This window comes from Sardina pilchardus, chromosome 16, assembly GCF_963854185.1.
Source record: "Sardina pilchardus chromosome 16, fSarPil1.1, whole genome shotgun sequence".
Taxonomy (NCBI): domain Eukaryota; kingdom Metazoa; phylum Chordata; class Actinopteri; order Clupeiformes; family Clupeidae; genus Sardina; species Sardina pilchardus.
In genome coordinates, this window is record NC_085009.1 from 6251733 (window position 1) to 6270453 (window position 18721).

Sequence of the window (18721 nt, forward strand, 5' to 3'; positions counted from 1 at the left end):
TTTGCTTATTACATTGCATGTCAATGCAATGTACTGTTATCACTGTTCTTCTTCTTATAATTATTATTATATCTTCCGACCAAAATCAACGATCAAAGGCTCTAGAACCACTGAACCGTTTGACGTCATTCAAGCACTCCTACAAAGGTCTCGAAACGGAGATTTGTTCTATTATTTTTTCACATTTGTGAACTTTATACTTTTTGAGATATTTACGATAAAAGATTTTAAAATTCCCATAGAGTTAACGTTGAGACCCTTTGGCGGTAAAGATTAACTGTTACGTCAGTGCTCAGCTGTCAGTAATCAAGGATCTTTGATCCAAATGCCACCGCTGTAACAGCTATGAAAACATTCTACCATGCCACTGCTGTAGGCTAAACCAGCACGTTATCGTCTTGTCTCCTGCTACTCCTTACTTGATTTGTTTATCGTTACAGTAACCGGTTTGCTCTCGGTAACGTTATCAACAGCTAAAGACAATCTAACCTAACGTCAACGTAAACACTGTATTTAGCTAACGACAAGCAAGTTACTAGCAAGTTACAAGCAACTAGTTGCACGATTTAGGTTCAAGCCTTCTTACAGTCGTTTCTAGTACAAACTGCATTGCTATCATTTCACGTTTGTTTGTTAGCACGCTAGTCGTTTCAGCTATAGGACTTGCCAGCCAGGCATTCATTTAAAACTTTCGGCATCATTCACAAATTAAAAACCTTTGTTAACAGCGTATTGTAGGCTACATTCCTACACAATCACACACCTGGAAATACTTCGAAGAACATACTAGCTCATCCTAGCTAATATGTGTATCCTACATAAAATATCCTACATTGCTAGATATCCTACCTGTTGCTGCATCATCGTTTGGCGTTGTTTGAGATTGTAGCCTATTCCGTGTTCCAATGGTGTCTAAATCTATAGCCTATGGCCTACTTTTAACCTGCATTAGTATATGAAGGCTATGTAAGCTATCCTACCAATCGTCACTGTAGGCTACTAAAGTGTCAGCTCTTGCAACTCGTTTTAAGTAGGCAACTTCATTTCAGTCTTTTAAAGAGTTATTTTCCAAAATAGCCTATATCCACAATTTTGATGCATTTTCATAAATCACTTTTTAAATGTGACTTTCCAAGTAATTTCAGTGGAATTGTAATTGGGTTATTGTTATTTATCTATTCTTCTGTGTAGCCTAGTTGTCTTTTAAACTATAGGCCTAATACAATGTTTTACACAGTCAGCAACCTTTTTGCATTTACATGCAATGGTAATTCCTTCCATGGAATTACATTTTCTAGTTCGTTTCTTATTCTTTCATTTGTGTTTGAGGAAGCTGGAGGAGAGGGCGTAAGCCTCGATAACTCCGAGAAATACACAAGAGAAGCTTCAATAGGTGAAATTTCATGGGTCTATACGCAGAGTACAAAATGTCCTCGATACACTTTCACTAATTCTTTCGGTATCCTAGATGGTGTGAGAGGAAAAGAGGAGAAAAGGTGGTTAAGCAAAACCTTTTTGTGCAAATAATCCTCGAGAGAGCTGTAGTCTCAACTGCTTCTGCGGAATCACTTCTTTTGGCGAGGGAAAGCAGTTTAATTGAGGAATCGATGATGGCTCATTATGGACTGCGTATTGATTTTTTAAAAAATCCTATGAAATTCTAACACGACTTGAACTCTGTCCTTATTCAGGTAAACTTTTCCATTTCCACTCAGCTCACGGACTCCTCTAAAAACACTTTTAAGATATGGAAAAAAAAAAAAAAAAAAAAAAAGACAGCCAGTAGACTAAAGTGGTGGCGTAAAGAGGAAATGTGGGGGCAGGCTTCTCAGACTGGTAGGGGTGGCACACTCCGAGGGCTCGGAAAGTTCCAGAAATAGGCTCCTCCACAACTTCTGGCCTCACTTCACTAGCGAACGCTGCCGAGTGCTCCGAGAGTGCCGCTTTTATGATGCATAGACAGAAAGAAATCTGTTAGCGCGCTAAAACCTCCATCTCGGGCATATTTATGCAGGATGCAGGCAACTACACTCACACTCACACACGCACAGATACAACGCTCACACACACAGAGGGAGAGAGCGAGACACACTCGGCTGTCAATATTTTGGCCCAACAAAACCATTTTAGGATTAAAGCTGAACTCGCTAAGTTTTGGCTGCCTAGTCAGCAGATAGGGCCCGACGGGGGGAAACTTATTTTGGGCAGGCCTTTCCCTCCCTGACCGTCTAGCAAACGTTGACTCAACGTTTCCCACAGTCCCTGCAGGGAGCTATGGGCTAAACAACCATCCCGTGGATTATTCAACACAGCGATCTGTACCTTATCCATAATGCATTACAGGCACAGGGAGGAAGAGCGCGAGTGTGTGTGAGTATGTGTGTGTGTGCCAGAGAGGGGAATGTGTGGCTGGACTTGGTGAGTGCTCATGCATACTTAAAGAGGCGTGTGTGTGTGTGTGTGTGTGTGTGTGTGTGTGTGTGTGTGTGTGTGTGAGAGAGAGAGAGAGAGAGAGTGTGGGACTCGAAGGAGTGTGTGTTGAGGATGTTGGATGGTGGTTGGATGGTAGGTGCCCATGCATTTTTTAAGCCACGGGAGGTGTGTGTGCGTGTGTGTGTGTGTGTGTGCTCATGTCCTAAAGGGACCTTCCTTACAAGAGTCCTTACGCCCAATTACACCTCATTCCAAAGCAACGCTGCGTGTGCGGTGTTCCAATGCGCGGCGGTACGGGAGTGACAGCAGCAGACCGGGCATGCAAAGTGCATTTGAACACAACACTCAGACAGAATCCTCCGAGGCCAGAACACGACGCCGCAAAATGAGCAACAATCCCAGCTCGACACACTCGCTGAACGCAAGGGGCCCGTTTGAATTGAGCAGCAAGAAAGGCACATCTCCGCAGCGCGCCATAGCATTTCACTTGGCGGATTTTGTTCATGTGACGTTTTGCTAATCCACCTTTTTTTCCCTCCACACTATCTTGGATACAGTAAGATCAGGTGAAAGTGTATTTAGCACGTATTGTATTCGGTGTGTAGATCCATGAAAAATCACAGAATGAACCAATGACTTCAAAACAATGCTAGACCTAGTTATGATTATCTAATCACGTTTGATAATCCCAAATACGGCATTTAAAAGGTTTAATACATACGTGTGTGAAATATGAACACAACTCAAAGCGTGGGGGTGAATCGAATTCATTTCAGCACGTGGATTAAAGCTGCCTGATGGCTATAAAACATAGCTGCACTGTGAGATGATCGCTAAGCCTCACCCAGACTGACTAGCGACGCGATGGCTGTAGAAGAAGGCGGAAGGGCGACGTAAGAACGATTCCTACGTGTTTCTTTGCCTCTTCTCTGCTTATTTAGAGCCACTTTCCACTCGAGCTGCTCTGTATGCCGTGGCTCGAGAAAAAAGGCTGGAATGTCAGAATGCACGGAAGCGGCATTCCAAAGAGCCAGCCACCGACAGCTGATTCCCGAACGGAGGAATGCGCTGACCGCCAGAAAACAGCCAAAAGGCATGGCTGAGAAAGAGAAAACACACACACACACACACACACACACACACAATATTACACATGCAGTCACAATCAAAGCCATGTGCATGCAGATAAGTACACTTGGCATGCCAGTAAGGATCACAACAGCTACATCTATATGTATTTTTGAGGGAAAATCAAGCCGTGCTTTGAAGTGTCAAAATCTATTTAATCGTGTACGTTCTTCTTCACTTTGAGTAACAAGTTGGCAGATAGCAAGGGAACTGGTGTCTCAGATTTATCTTTCCTAACACGTTGAGCACCTCCGAGGCCTCAATGCCAGTTGAAGTTGAAATTCATGTCAACGTCACTCAGACTCACAGCGATCCCGTGTGTGTGTGTGTGTGTGTGTGTGTGTGTGTGTGTGTGTGTGTGTGTGTGTGTGTGTGTGTGTGTGTGTGTGTGTGTGTGGTGATCCTGTGGTTTTTTGAAAACATTTAAGACCATGAAGCTGTTTGCTATAAAAGTGGAACAGAATGGAACACTAAGGCATCCTTCTTCTGTCCAAAGTGCCCTCTCTGTTCAGATCTCCTAAAAAAAAAAAAAAAGCTGAAAATCAAATCCATATCTTGGACAGTGACTCAAAAGAATTCCTGAAATTAATAAATAGGAGGGTACCATGTGGCCTCAGCTCTGTGAAGCTATACTTAGCATTAGCCAGGCAAGGACTGGTCATCAGTAAGCGTGGCTGGGTCAAATTGACTTAGGCCTAATCTGTGTGTGTGTAGTTGTAGAAAGCGCCCGGGAGCCACACACACACACACACACAATTTTGTGAGTGTCACATTCTGACCCCGGAACAGAAAGACAGGGAATCTAAAAAGGCGGAGCAGAAGAATGAGCAGGACAGAGAGAGAGAGCGTCAAACGCTGCATTGCTTTACTGGCATTCTTCTGGTTTCGTGTTACGGCCTCCGACGTTACGACCCCAAACACACTCCTTTATTCTCACTTTCTCCCCCCTCCCTCTCCCTCTTTCCCTTCTTGCGAGGCCACTACAGACTCTCCCACGCGGCGTGGGAGATCTTAGAGAAAAACAAACGCTGCTCCTTTTGATGTCTCTGCTGCCGCTGAGCGGCACCTGTTTCTCATTGCGTCCTCTTCCTTTAGCGACGCTGCCGCTTGTCTTTCTTCTCTGTTGATCCGTCTACGCCTCCCTTTCTCTCTCTCTCTCTCTCTCTCTTTCGCCCTTTCTCTCTTTCGCCCTTTCTCTCTCTCTCCCTTCCTCTACTCCCCCTCCCTTTCTCATTCCCTCACCGCAAAAATATTCTCCCTCGGCAGCATAACCAATGCAGGGCACACAACCAGCAGGGTGTTTGGGTGTGTTGGAGTGTGTGCATGTGTTTGTGTCTCTCTGTGTGTGTGTGTGTGTGTGTGTGTGTGTGTGTGTGTGTGTGTGTGTGTGTGCGCGCAAGAGAGAGGGAGAGAAAAGAGCAAGCTACTAAAGGAGCTTAGGCAGTGGAAGGAAGGAGAGTGGGATGGGAGTTGTGGGGGGGGGGGGGGGCAACACTTCATGGGCACACATATGGAGGGCAGATATTCTTAAATCATGACAGCCCACTATACCACACACACACACACACAAAGACGGATGTGCAACTAGTTTCATAACAACTCGAGGGGGGCGGGGGGGGACTGCAACGCTGTCTAATGTGGGCTGGGACGGCAGGGGCCAAACGGTTGGCAGTTGGCATTCTATTAAAACCAGAGGCTGGCAGGAGCGCTGGCATGTACTGGGCTGTAATGAGCGCCCTAATGAGGGGAATGATCGGCCATTAGGAGGGAGAAAGAGGAAGGTGGAGGGTGGAGAGAGAGACGGATGGCACGGCCGTTAAAATGGGAGCCGGGGCGGGCAGGAGCGCCGCTCCGATCGCCTTAGAAGAGAAGGACAGGAGTGGACTGGGCTGCTATATTTAAACCAGTTTGCCATCGCTCTGCCACCATCTCCTCCACACATGAGTCGCATCATGCAAACGGGACTGTGCCAGCTCCCCCACACCCTCCCCCCTCCACACACACACACACACACACACACCTCACCCACCCCTCACCCACCCCCTCCGTCACAGAAGCCTTAAGTTAATTAATTGTACGGTCTCACTTGGCGTACCCCGATCTGCTTTCGCTCCCAATCTCATCAGTTCCACCCCTAATCCAACACCGCAGATCTTGCATAAGCAGCTCTGCCTGAGGCAATGCAGACACACATGTGCGCACACACACCAACACACACACACACACACACACACACACCTGTTGAGAAGATAGGGTTTGTACGGTTTCGGGTGAGACAGGGTGGCAACCAGGCAAACTTCAAACGGCGTACAGTGCGGTGGGAAAGCGGCTGTTCCAGCGCCCGGCCCGAGTGCTAGTCTCCAATAAAGCGGGCCGCTAATGACATCTTAAAAATTCTTTGCATAGCTGCGGGCGAGATAATGCAACAAAGGTGCGCTTTCAGAGCGCGTTGCCGAAGTCTCAAGGTCGGGCTGGGAGCGCTACGGAAACCAGCGTTGCGTTGTTGCACCTCACATCAACAGAGAGGATAACAAGATAACCTGACAGCCTGCGATTAGGCAAAGGGTAAAGTGTCAGCCAAGGTGTTAAACACTCTTGACAACACCCATAACCTGATCTGATTGTGGAAAGAACTATCTGCCGTCTCATTTCCCCATGGTCTCACTGTCCTCGGCCCTCAACTGAGGGTCAGAATAAGTCTCTTAAACCAGCCATGATGGCACAGTATCTGTCTAACTGAAAATATGGAAAGGCTTCATCATTCCCCTGATCTCTTCCTCACAACGTAAGCAATGGGCCCGCAGTACTCAGAACTTGTGCAAACAGTCATCAATCACGACAGATTTTGCTGCAGTTTCTGCAAAAATACAAAACGGGAGAGCTCTGAATCACTCGAGATATGTGTATTGCTGTCATAGCAACCCCTTGGTCCTGAAGGCCAAATGGATTGTTACTAGAGAGAAAGGAGAGCGAGAAAGAGAGAGAGAGAGCGAGAGAGCGAATGAGAATTCAGGCCCAGGATGTGGAGAAAAAAAGAAAAAGAAATATCACAAACACCCTCGCTGACTAATATGAATGTCACTTTCAAGGCATCTCATTCAAAAAGACTTCCTCTACAGTAGGCAATCAGTCCAGTCCATTCCATTCTGTTAATGAACTGGAAGCAATTGGTCTCAGCAGACAGCCCATGAGTGAGGGACACCGTAACCTCCTGCAAAGCCGGGCTACAGACACTCCTGAGGGCAAACGCCCCGGAAAAAGACCGGTGATTAATTGCTCCATTGAACCTCAGGACCGGTTGCTAATTAATCTAATTTATTAATCACGAAGTGAGAACTGACTCTTTTTCATAATGTTACAATTAGTCACTCGTCAGTATGCATCCAGGGTGAGGGGATTAGTGAACGGGGTAGATTTAGATCTAGGAGGTGGAGGAAAAGTCCCTCTGAAAGACATCTATAAAGGTTCGCTACTCAGAATGCTATGCTACGCTAGCGCTAACTATGCTACGCGACTTCATCCAAGGATCCATGTGGGAAGAACTCTCGTGGTCCACCAGGGCTTTTGGACACTAGGACAGAGACTGGTAAGGGACCTGAGGACTGCCCCACTCTAAATAGTGTCAATATTAACTCAAGTATGTTATGACGAATTCGTCAAAAGGTGGGGAAACTAAATAAGCGAATTAAAGTTCTGAATGACATCCAGGTGTGATCAACCACCCCAGAGCATACTGCAGTGATGTAGCCCTGCTCTTCTAAATACAGACACTGATTGAACAACTGAATATTATGCCTAGTAATTATTTCTTGTGAGTTACAATCTGAAAATTATTCAAGGACCAAGTTCAATCTGGCTCTGTAAAGCAAGACAACTTTATACATCATGGCGCTAGAAGAATAAAACTGGACCAGATAAAAGGTCAAGGTATCCATTCTGTTCAAAACCCAAAAAGAACCCTTTTACCAGAACCGTAGGTTGTAACTGATCCTGCCTAGTGCCTACGTGAAAAACCCAAAACATGCGGTGTAATGCTGCCGAGGGCATGCCAGATGAACTATATAAAACCATTTTGGCCAATCAAAAGGGTGATGTTCTTTTTAAAGTAACGGCACACACTGTCGATGCTACAATTTCTGAAGCTCCTGAGGGGAATTGGGCTAAAGGTCAATATCCAGTGACCTAAAACGTAGATTCTTTTGTCTATTGCAATTTGGAAAAAAAAAAAAAAAGCAACCCTGTACGTGTGGAAAGGGCCTCAGTTGTGCATTGGCTGAAATCATAAAAATTTAATAAATCTTATTTTGTGAGGCACTTTAAAGTGCTTAGCCATACTGTCAAAACAATGTGCGCCGTCTGAGTTCTTACCCTAACTCATCCTGACAAGTGTGTTAGGAGCCATGCTGCCCTGCCCCAATCCACAGCACCAATCAGTCACAGCTAGACTTTTGATAAAAGTGTATGCCACAATTGAGTCAACAGTCCCATGTCTTCAGAAAACAAAAAACAATCTTTTACAACATTTCAGCAGTATAGCAGGCCAGTATGATGAATACAGAAAAAAATATTTTTGACAGACCAACAAAACAATTAATCATAGATTAAAGTTATGAGGGGGAAAAGTAATTGCCAAATTCCTTCCAGAGCCCACGCCTGCTGCTTCATAGGGTTACTTGATTCTGACAGCTGAAAAATACCCAGGGGATTCTTTGTTGAAGTTCTGGAAAAGGAACATTCCAGAACTGGGTGAACTAGATAAGGATGTGGGCAGTTTGTCATTTAGGATGGTTCAGAGTTTGGAAGGTCATGAACTCTGACAGGGACCATGGAAACCACCTTTTATAGACTGAAGGTCTTATCTCTGTGCAGTTCAAAGCATCCTGAGTCACTGACAGACACAACACTGAGGCACAAGCCTGGACATGCCCTGGACTTCAAAGTCCAGGTCTACAATCAGCAAGAACTCACATATTCCACTCAATCCTACTTTAATGAATATTAAATAGAGTGGACTACATCTGCAAGCTCAAAATGGACGGCTGAGCAGCTTCAGTCTCACATTAAGTTAATCATCTCAAAGTCATTTAGTAGTTATGTACATAAATGACCGTATCCCACAGAGATAGAATGTGAGAGATGCTGATGTAAACGATGTAGGCTTATCTTGGCTGGATGACTATGTGGCTCTATATGTGGTAGGGAGGGAGAGAGAGGGAGAGTCTGCTAGGCCAAACTGTAGCAAGGAAGTACCCTTATGGGTGAGGAAGTCAACTCTGACAGGCGATAATGATCTGCGCCTATGAGGGGACCTTAAGCGAGGGTTGCTCCGGGACAGAAACACGAGTGCAGGTCGCGAGACATTCCCCCTGCTTCTGAGAAGGGAGTGGTAACAGCTGGCATAAATGAGCTGACAGGTGTTGGGAAACCACAGGAATCCTGGGAAATGGAGTTCATCTCTTGACTGACAGACTCTGCATGGGGAAATTGCTGACCCAAGACCAGCTCTCTCTTTGGCCCACACCAGAAACCATTTGGATCTAAATGGAAAGATCCTTGAACTGCATATAAGGTGAAGATCCATCTACTGTAAAATGCTGAATCATCTACGGTCCTCTTCCTCCCAGCTATTCCGCCATCTTGCAAGCATCCATCGCCATTTTGGGCAGTCAGTGCCACATGGCTGTTTGCCAAATAGAATAGTTCCTCCAGTAGATCATGATGACAAAGCATGGGACATGCACGATCCTAATTTAGAGAATTCCTCTGGGAGCACTTTGGCAAATCGTCGCATCTCAACATGCGGGCTACAGATTAAAGACTGTCTTAACAGAAGGACGTTGAAAAGGACACCAATTGTGACACCAAATGCTCAATCTGTTCAAACTGGAAATTTTGCGAAAAACCTAATCAAGTCATAAGTTAATCAAGTTCACTCGGCTTCTATAAATAGTTAGCCGTTTCTTCTTATAAGGAAGCATCAACGCATAGACACGCATTGGTGAACAAGGGCTTCTGGGAACTTCTGTGGCTATCAAACACGAGCACATGAATGAGATGAATCTGCTTGTCTGTTTAATCTGTAACGTGTGAAGTAAATCAGTACTGGGGGCAAAACTGACAAAGAAAAGCCTCCTCACCAATCGTTCTCGGTGACGGTACAGCCTATGAGTGATGACGTGGATGTTGAAGATCCGGAGCACGCTCTGGCGGGGGCGCGATTTCTGACCCTCGGCATTCTTGCGCTGCGACCGCAGTCTCTCCACGACCGTCTCCATGACCTCCACCTCCGAGGGGCAGCGCTCCACGTGGCCCTGTCCCCGCTCCTCCGCGCCTTCCCTGGGCAGCGGGCGCCGAGCGCGGGGCGTGTCGAGGCCAGGCATGGAGCTCCTCCATAGGGCCATGCTACTACACACGTCAGTAGGGCAGCGCGCCAGTGGATAGCGGGGAGCAGATGGTGTGGTGGCCAGGTTCAGTTTCGGGGATGGGTGGAAGGGCAAACAGTATTTATCGCCCGCGGCGAGCGTTACTCTCTCGGTCAGGTCCCCCCTCTTGGCTGGCTCAGGTCTTATTTTAGACCGCCGCGATGTGCCGCACCCCCATCCCACCCCCCCGACCATTCTTGTCTTGCTGAGGCACTGACGCAGCTCGTCTCTCCATCACGTGACCGATGCCAGCCCGTGCCCTTTAAAATGTTGCCTGGGGTGACATCAACTAAAATGGCTCGACTTTGCACTGCCGAGCCTGGTGCCGACCTTAGTTTCCTTTTTAGCATTCCAACCAGGCCCGAAAAAGGAGCGCAGCAGTTCTACAGGCGGCGTCTGTGACAAAATGTAATTTCCTGTATTTTTTCTTCCCCCCCAAAAAAACCTCTCCTGCTCAGCTCTCGGCGAGACTGGCGACATTGCCATGGAATTCAAAGCAGCTTAGTCATGCCAGCGCGGCGCGGCCCATCCATTCCACACTGAGTGTGACACCATCAGCGTGCGTCTGTACAGTGAGCGCTCAAACATGGCACAGTGCACGCATACGCAATGTTCATTTTACATCCACCGGCTCTTCACGCATGCTGATCCATCAAGTGCTATATCTGCCTCCTCTTAAGTGTGACCACAATAATCTCCTACTCCATGCATACAGTCAGGCATTCAGGAGAGCGTGTACCTACATGTGTGTGTGTGTGCGCACACAAATGTGTGTCTGAGAGATAGAGGGAAGGAGAGAGGGAGGGAGAGGGACACATGCTTTCGGAGTGATTCCCACTGTGAAAGTCAGCAGTGCTTTCGGAACACACTGATATGTATAAACAGAAAATGACATCAGCAGGAGACACAGGTTAACTCCACTACAGCCACGGGCCACTTCAGTTAATCAGCGGAAAATTATATTTGAACAGCACCAGAGTAAAAACCAAAGACTTGCCCATTATTCAACATCTCAGGAGTAACCCTTATAATCTTATATTTTACCATAATCAGACCCTCAACAGTGTGAACTATGCCAGATTTAAACTGTACAAGGTTTAGTGAATGAAATCATAGTGTCATACGGAATGAAAGCAAGAATAAAACTGCCAAACTTTGGCAATGTGAAACCTCTGCTCAGTCATCCTGGGAGTACGGTATGGTTGGGGGAATTCTAGGTGGTGGTTATGACAGGGGCTATCAGAAGGCATGTGTATGTGTGTGTGTGTGTGTGTGTATGTGTGTGTAAGTGTGTGTGTGTGTGTGTGTGTGTGTGTGTGCCAGGGTGGGGGCTGGTTGGTTGGTGGGATAGGTGATGCGGTATGCAGAGAATGCTGGGATACGTGACCCCTGCGACCACCGATGCGAGAGCGTCCGGCTGCTCAGGAGCAGCGAGGCCTCAGCATCCACCCACATGCCTGACATTCCACCCTCACCCTCGCCACCGCTCACGCGCCCCACCCTCTCCCACGCTGCCCCGCACTGCCCCACGGGACTGAAAATGACCAGTAACCCAGGGCCAGCATCTCGGGCTCTGGGAACTCTCCCTCTCTGGCCTTCTCTGTTGTTCGGCTGCCTTTCCATTGATCAAGAAGTCTTGTGGCTGGTTGATCCTGAGATGTGTGTGAGAAACACCCTCCCTCTGTGAGTGTGTGTGTGTGTGTGTGTGTGTTGGGGGAGTGGGGGGGGCTTGACACCATGTGTCAGCACTGCCACAGTACATTAGTATATTAAACCATGTCTCTACTCCACCCTGATTAAGTAAACATATCTTCATGCCTTAAAGCACAGGGGCACAAGCCTAATACATTTGTGTGTGTGTGTGTGTGTGTGTGTGTGTGTGTGTGTGTGTGTGTGTGTGTGTGTGTGTGTGTGTGTGTGTGTGTGTGTGTGTGTGTGTGTGTGTTCTTGAGTGACTGAGTGTGTGTCGGAGTGTGTTTGTGATTTAACAGATTACTATGCCCCGGGCTGTATGTTGGGGGATATTAATCCTTCACTCCAAAGGGCTAGAACAGCAGATTTATACCATCAGGTTCAGAATGCAAGGGCATGAGAGAGAGAGAGAGAGAGTGAGCAAGAGAGAGAGAGAGCAAGAGAGAGAGAGAGCAAGAGAGAGAGAGAGCAAGAGAGAGAGAGAGAGAGAGAGAGAGAGAGAGAGAGAGAGAGAGAGAGAGAGAGAGAGAGAGAGCAAGAGAGAGAGAGAGAGAGAGAGCAAGAGAGAGAGAGAGAGAGAGAGAGAGAGAGAGAGGGAGCGCAAGAGAGCGAGAGAGAGAGAGAGAGAGTGTGAGAGAGAGAGATTAAGAAGGGAGAGATATTGAGGGAGAAAATGGTAGAAATCACTAGAAAGCATTAAAAGTAGGGGACAGATTAACAGTGAAAATAAGAAGCGACTGTTTAATGTTCTTAGGTTAAGGGCAGATAGTGCCCAGAACATCTGTTTCCTGCTTCAATTAACCTTTTTGATGGGGGCAGTTCATCCCATATGTAGTGAACAGTGTCTATACAACTATAGCATTCATCGACTATGGTGGCCATGGGTTCAGTGGAAACATTTATAAGTAATTCTACTATATTTTATAAACAGTAGAAGCTATTTAGAAGTATTGTTTTGGCTCAGGCATCTAACATCAACCCACAGAATAGTTCTACAACACAGGCAGGCTCTAGCACCCCCTGGTGGCCATATGTATTGCTACACTTAGGCCTACACTTTCAATTGAAAAGCAGTCGATGATTATTCATTTGTGGCTTGTTTGGGGGATCCCTCGGTATTCTAAGCCTTTTGATCAAAGTCGCTTTGCTTACTGATTTCAGAAAAAACAACACCACCACAATCAATCAGGTGCTCTGCTAACAATATCTTACTCGGTCCAATCCAATGAAACTCTGTACCACCCAATTACCTCCAGAAAACAGAATGGCCTCAGCAATCTATCGCACACGCATTCCGCTGCATACAAAATGAACTACATGAAACCAAGCAAAACAACACTCAATCCAAACAAACAGGCGCAAAGAGAGGATGGAGACAGAAAGCATGAGAGTCCGAGAGCGAAAATGTGTCTGGGCAGTGAGAGAGTGTGTGTGTGTTTCTGGGCATTGTGAGCGAGAGAGAGAGAGAGAGAGAGAGAGAGAGAGAGAGAGAGAGAGAGAGAGAGAGAGAGAGAGAGAGAGAGTGTGTGTGTGTGTGTGTGTGTGTGTGTGCCACCTGTTCTTTATAGTATTTTTCTAAAAGTCTGAAGCTGCCTTGCTGGAAGGAATGCAGGCTTTCTTGGAGACAATGACTGAGCAGAGACCACCACTGTTTGGCAGACATCTGATGCCACCCAGACATACAGACAGAGCCAAAATGGCCACCACAACAGTGAAAACCCCAGCACACAGACCCACCTGTGGTTTCCGCCATTGTCAGCAACAAGAAAGAAGAGACGGCCATCTTGAGACGGCATTGAAGACGCTGAGGGGACGGATCTCCCTGAGGTCTTTTTGGTGGCGCGCTTCTTTTTTGTTTTTATTGTTCTTAAATAGGTGGGAGTACCTGACGGCGATGTGCAAGCCACAAGCACATTCCACTGCTCTGACTTAATCTATTCATGGACGAAGCTCAGGGGAGGGAGACAAAACCGGACGGCCACTGAGTTCATTCATCCTCCAAAACAAATGACAAAAGCATCGGCATTTTTTTGTCCCCAGTTGACCCTCTCGTCAAGTGCACAGAGATGTGGGCTTAGGGATGGTCCTGGTTACGTGCTCCACAGCAGTTACAAAGTTTACTTCACCAATTCAACATTGCCTACAGTATTTCCCACTCTGAACAACTCACTGGGTTACCCACCTACAATATACTAAACAAAATGCCTATGTCAACTGTTAAACAGCTGAGCTAATACATACTGATCAATGCATTAATCCAATATTGTTGCTCTCTGAGATCATACAGCCAGTAATCATAGGGAAGTGACTCTTGAAGGTGACATTACTTCCATTGTAGCTCATGTGTGGTTAGTGAGAATCTGGGAATAGTGCCCAAACAGTCTGGGATTGATCAGCATAAAGCTATTTTCATGTGAGAGATTGAAGGAGGAGGTAGAGGGCCTTTAGCTACCCATGTCCCTTCACACAACTAGTAGTTCGCAAGGGGCAAAACCACGAGAGGGTGTGTGTGACACAGAGAAAGGAGAAATGGAATGACACTGCAGGCATCCCCTGGGAAAAAAGTGAGAAGAGTGTTTGGCCCAGCCCTCGTCTGTGACCTGCGAACCCTGACCTCTCCCTGCCCTGCCCCGCACCAGACAGCTGCACCTGGGAGGACGCGTCGTCGTCGAGCGCCATCTGTCCCTCCCCCAAGGGTCAACCCCTCCCGGGGATCCACAACAAGGCACCCACCCCACCCAGCAGGAGCTCCACATTCCGCTCACCAACCTCAAGCCACCTCACACTTACGCTGACTAACAAGACACAGACATATAAACAATGGAGCAGACCAAACAACAACCTGATACGGGGGGAGCAGACTAAACTACAACCTGATATGGGGGGGAGCAGTGGTGCAAGGGGCAGCATTCCGCATCACATGGTGCCCTCGAGGACCTAGGTTCGAGTCAAGCCTGAGGTCACTTCTCAATTCCACACACATTTCTTTAACGCTTATTTTGTGTCTACTCTTCATTCACCATATCAACAAAGGTTTGGGAAGCTCAAAAATAAATCCAAACTAATAACACATCATAATAAAATGGCATAGCGCTAGGACTTTCATTCCAACGACACTTGCTGCCCACAAATGGCAACTCCTTTCCATTTTACACACACCATCGGAGTATTAACAGGCCCATAAATTATCAGCTAGTAATTTATCATTTGTAATTGGGCTTGTTGGAGCATCCGAGGACACGAAGGTTGCAACAGTAGAAAGCCTTGGGGTTGGGGGGTGTAGGTCACTATGGCCAAAGGGCATGGTCCTTGATCTGCTTTTGACCCGGGAAGTTAAGAAAAGCCCTGCTGGCCAAAGAGTAACGCAACCTCTCGGGTCAGAAAGGGAGCGTGAGGTTGGGACCTTCAGCAAACATCTGTGGTCAAACCAATTAAGAAACTCTCACTTTACACGCCCACACACTCAACGGTCAACACCGGCGCACTCACGCTGGCTGTGCACTGGTTGCCTTGATGTGCGTGTTCAAAAATACACACAAAAACATATTTATTTATACCTTAATGGCCTTGATTATTATCCATCCAAGTCCATTAAGGTAGACATTTCTAAAGTTCAGAAAACAAACAGATCAATCTGACTATGAACACAAGAGGTCTTGAGAGAGTTCCACAGACACCTGCTGCAGAGCTGGGTCCATGCTCATCGACACATTACTTCCCACTTAAATTACGTTATAGGTTTCACATATGGTCTAGATATATGAGACCGTTAAAAAAAACTACAAACATGTGCCACCTTGCGAGGAGGCCTTTTATTAGGCCACTATTTTTGGCATCAAATTCAAATTAATTTTGAAGTATAGTCATGTGAAGGACAGATTAACACATGCGTGGTTCTCTCCAGCAATTGAAGGACATGGGAGGTAGCTAGCTCACTAGTTTCAGATCAAAACTTACATAGTGCTGCTTTAATCAAATTAATGATAATTACTGAAAACAATGCAAAACTTTTCTACAAATCACATCAATATGTTATGTCTGTTCCTTGGAAAAAACTTCAGCAAAATATTTACCATGTTTTATGTACACATTTCTGTCATTTTTATTAACTAAGAAAAGTTCCAAATCACATCATGGGCTACATTAGATTAAAAGCCTTTTTTAAAGGAGATTTTCATTGAAGGTTTTTTTTTTTTTAAGTGTAGGACTAGGCTTAAAGGGATAGTTCGGATTTTAAGACACGAAGTTGTATGGGTTCCCTGTCAGCAACGTAGTGCATCAGCACTGACTTACCCCCGACAGCGTCCTGTGAGCTGAGATCCAGCCGGTTTTTGATCGTTTTTGATGCCGGACTATTTTCTTCAGCAAGTTTCTGGGGTCACGAAAGTAAAGTGTTTTTCTTCTCAAAACCATATGCGTTCAACAGAGTGATATATTTGCACCACAAAAACGTTGTCCAGCTGTCAGTAGCGCGCAGTGATAGGAATCGCGAAAAATAAGTAAGTGATAACGAGGTGTGAATTTTTCCTGGACAACGTTTTTGTGGTGCAAATATATCACTCTGTTGAACGCATATGGGTTTGAGAAAAAAAACACTTTACTTTCGTGACCCCAGAAACTTGCCGGACTACTTTCTTCAGCATCAAAAACGATCTAAAACCGGCTGGATCTCGGCTCACAGGACGCTGTCGGGGGTAAGTCAGTGCTGATGCACTACGTTGCTGACAGGGAACCCATACAACTTCGTGTCTTAAAATCCGAACTATCCCTTTAATCCGTGTAATGGCCTATGTCGATAACACGATTTCAGCAGATTTTTACAAATTTCCAGTGCCGTGCCCGAATATGCTATCTAGTGAACCAGCCCACAATTCCTCCAGTTTTGAACTGAACCAAGGATGCGTCATCAACAATGGGTGTTGCATGCAAAAAACAAACGTTAATGAGATGCATAAACGGGAGAATGATATGAACAGTTGTCCCATAAAAACGGCAGAAATTAGCGGTTTAAAATGCTAGTAAGTCAACATCTGCAGTGTGATGCTAGTTGACTTATTTTGTTTACTCATGGACACAGTTAATACGGAAGAAAAAAAACCTAATGCTTAAGCCTTTTCCCCTCTGAATAACAGAATGACACGTCTAAAAAACAACTATTTTCTGGTTCAACTTCGGAACCAAGTTGCCACGTTTCAAATCGGCTTTTGTTTAGTGGAAACGATCCGAGCGGTTCAAATGCTGGTTTGCGTACGGTAATGGAGCCGGTTCTCTGTCGGTGGAAAAGGCCTATATGAGAGCACGGGAATCTTCCAACCAAGATACGACAAGAACTTGTTGCGGCATCTTGAATTTGTTTCTGACACCAAACGTAAACATCAATCATTAACCGTGAGAGACCATCGTGGATGACAAAAAAAAAAAAACTATCTGCCTAGGCCGTAAGGGACACTGGTACATCAAGTCTCTCCTGAAGTGTAGAGGCTTACCTGGAGTAGGCTGGAGCTGGAGCGTTTGCTTGGGTGTCCCTTCGGGCAGTCGCTGGTCTTGCCATCAGCTGTGTGTGACGACATCCCATCTGTCCTTTCCTCATCTTCCTCGGTCATTTCGCCCTCTTCCTCCTCCTCTTCGTCATCTTCCTCTCCCAAACTGACCTCAGAGCGCTCAGAGTTGTAGCAGTCGTGCTCCTCTTCCTCCTCCTCCTCCTCATTGTGCTCTTCCTCACCACACTGTCCCTCCGTCTCCAACTCCTGAGCAAAATGTCCGCTGTTGCCATCATTGTCCTCGATATTGTCCTCGATATTGTCCTCGTCAGCCGCTTCTTCGCTGTGACTCGAGCGGTTCTCACCCCCGACCTCCGACCCCTCCCTCTCTAAATCGTCCTGTTGCAGCTCGTTCCCCTCCTCCTCGTCCTCCACCACCTCCTCCTCCTCCTCGTCCACCTCTTCTCCTCCCTCGTCGTGGCCCTGCTCACTCTCTCCCTCTTCCTCCTCTTCGGCGGCCGCTCGATCCAGCAGGCCTTCATCCTCGGGCCCGTCTTCCAGTCCGGCGCGGACCGAGGAAGATGAGGAATTGGAGGAGGAAGAGGGGGTGCTGCCTGGCGAGGTCGGCGGGGCGATGATAGTCGTTGTGGTGGTGGTGGTGGTGGTCGTTGCCGCCGGTGCTGCTGATCGCTGCCGCCTCTGATGCCCCCTACTGGCAGTGGTGCTGGTGTTGCCCGGCAACAGCAGGTCCTGCTTCATCTCCACACTGACCTGCCACTGATTTGCCTGAGAGCATTCAGAACATTCTAGAAATGGAGGGAGAGGGAAAGAGGAAGAGAGGAAGAGAGAGACAAAGAGAGGTAGAGGCATTAATACGATTTGTCTATCTGGTGCAATAGATAATAGATAGTTTGTCACGAGTTGTGCACATGGAAGAAGTCTTGGATCCTTTACTTTAAAAGGCTTATGTTATTTCGCTCAAGTTCTGTTCAGATATTTGGCAAAACCCATATTGAGTTCTTTACATCCAAGCAACAGCTCTGACATTCTTGTAGGACATGTAAAGGACATTCTTGTAGCTAACATACTCTCCCTCAATCTCGAGACATCGGTGGTAACAGGACATTCTAGAGTGGCTTTTATTAAGACACAATCAGCATATCAGGTGTCAGGTGCCTGTCAGGTGGTATACTGTCTTTATCTATATGATAAAAGCTAAAAGAGAGGCATTTACTCCATAATGCCTTCCATCATATCTTACAGACATCGGCACATCTACAAAAAGAAGAATATCCCCAGGCCTACCGGCTAATTGACTGATTACTGACAGAGCCGGTAAGATAGTTAAGTTTTTCTTGATTGCCGAGAGGTAGTTTTACACGTTTTTTACACCCTTTTTCAAAACATTAAACACAGCTCTCAGAAAAAAGACTCACTACATACATAATTATAAATCTCCAATATCTGTACGGGAAACTCCTTTACACAACTCTTCTTTCAGCGATCACTCGTTATCCACATAGCACCTTTGTGTTGCTATCAGAAAGCATGGATCACAGAAGCCAA

At 46.4% G+C, this 18721-nt stretch overlaps 1 protein-coding gene across 4 annotated transcripts in view; it reads right to left on the reverse strand.

The window, feature by feature from the left end:
* The window catches only part of LOC134059385 (F-box/WD repeat-containing protein 7-like), a 54467-nt gene that overhangs the window by 26714 nt on the left and 9032 nt on the right, over nucleotides 1–18721 (reverse strand). For all 4 annotated transcript variants that reach the window (XM_062515738.1, XM_062515736.1, XM_062515737.1 and 1 more), the window contains exon 2: nucleotides 17162–17961. In XM_062515738.1, the coding sequence (XP_062371722.1) occupies nucleotides 17162–17914 (753 nt within the window). In that variant the 5' untranslated portion in view covers nucleotides 17915–17961. The remainder of the gene's footprint in view (nucleotides 1–17161; nucleotides 17962–18721) is intronic.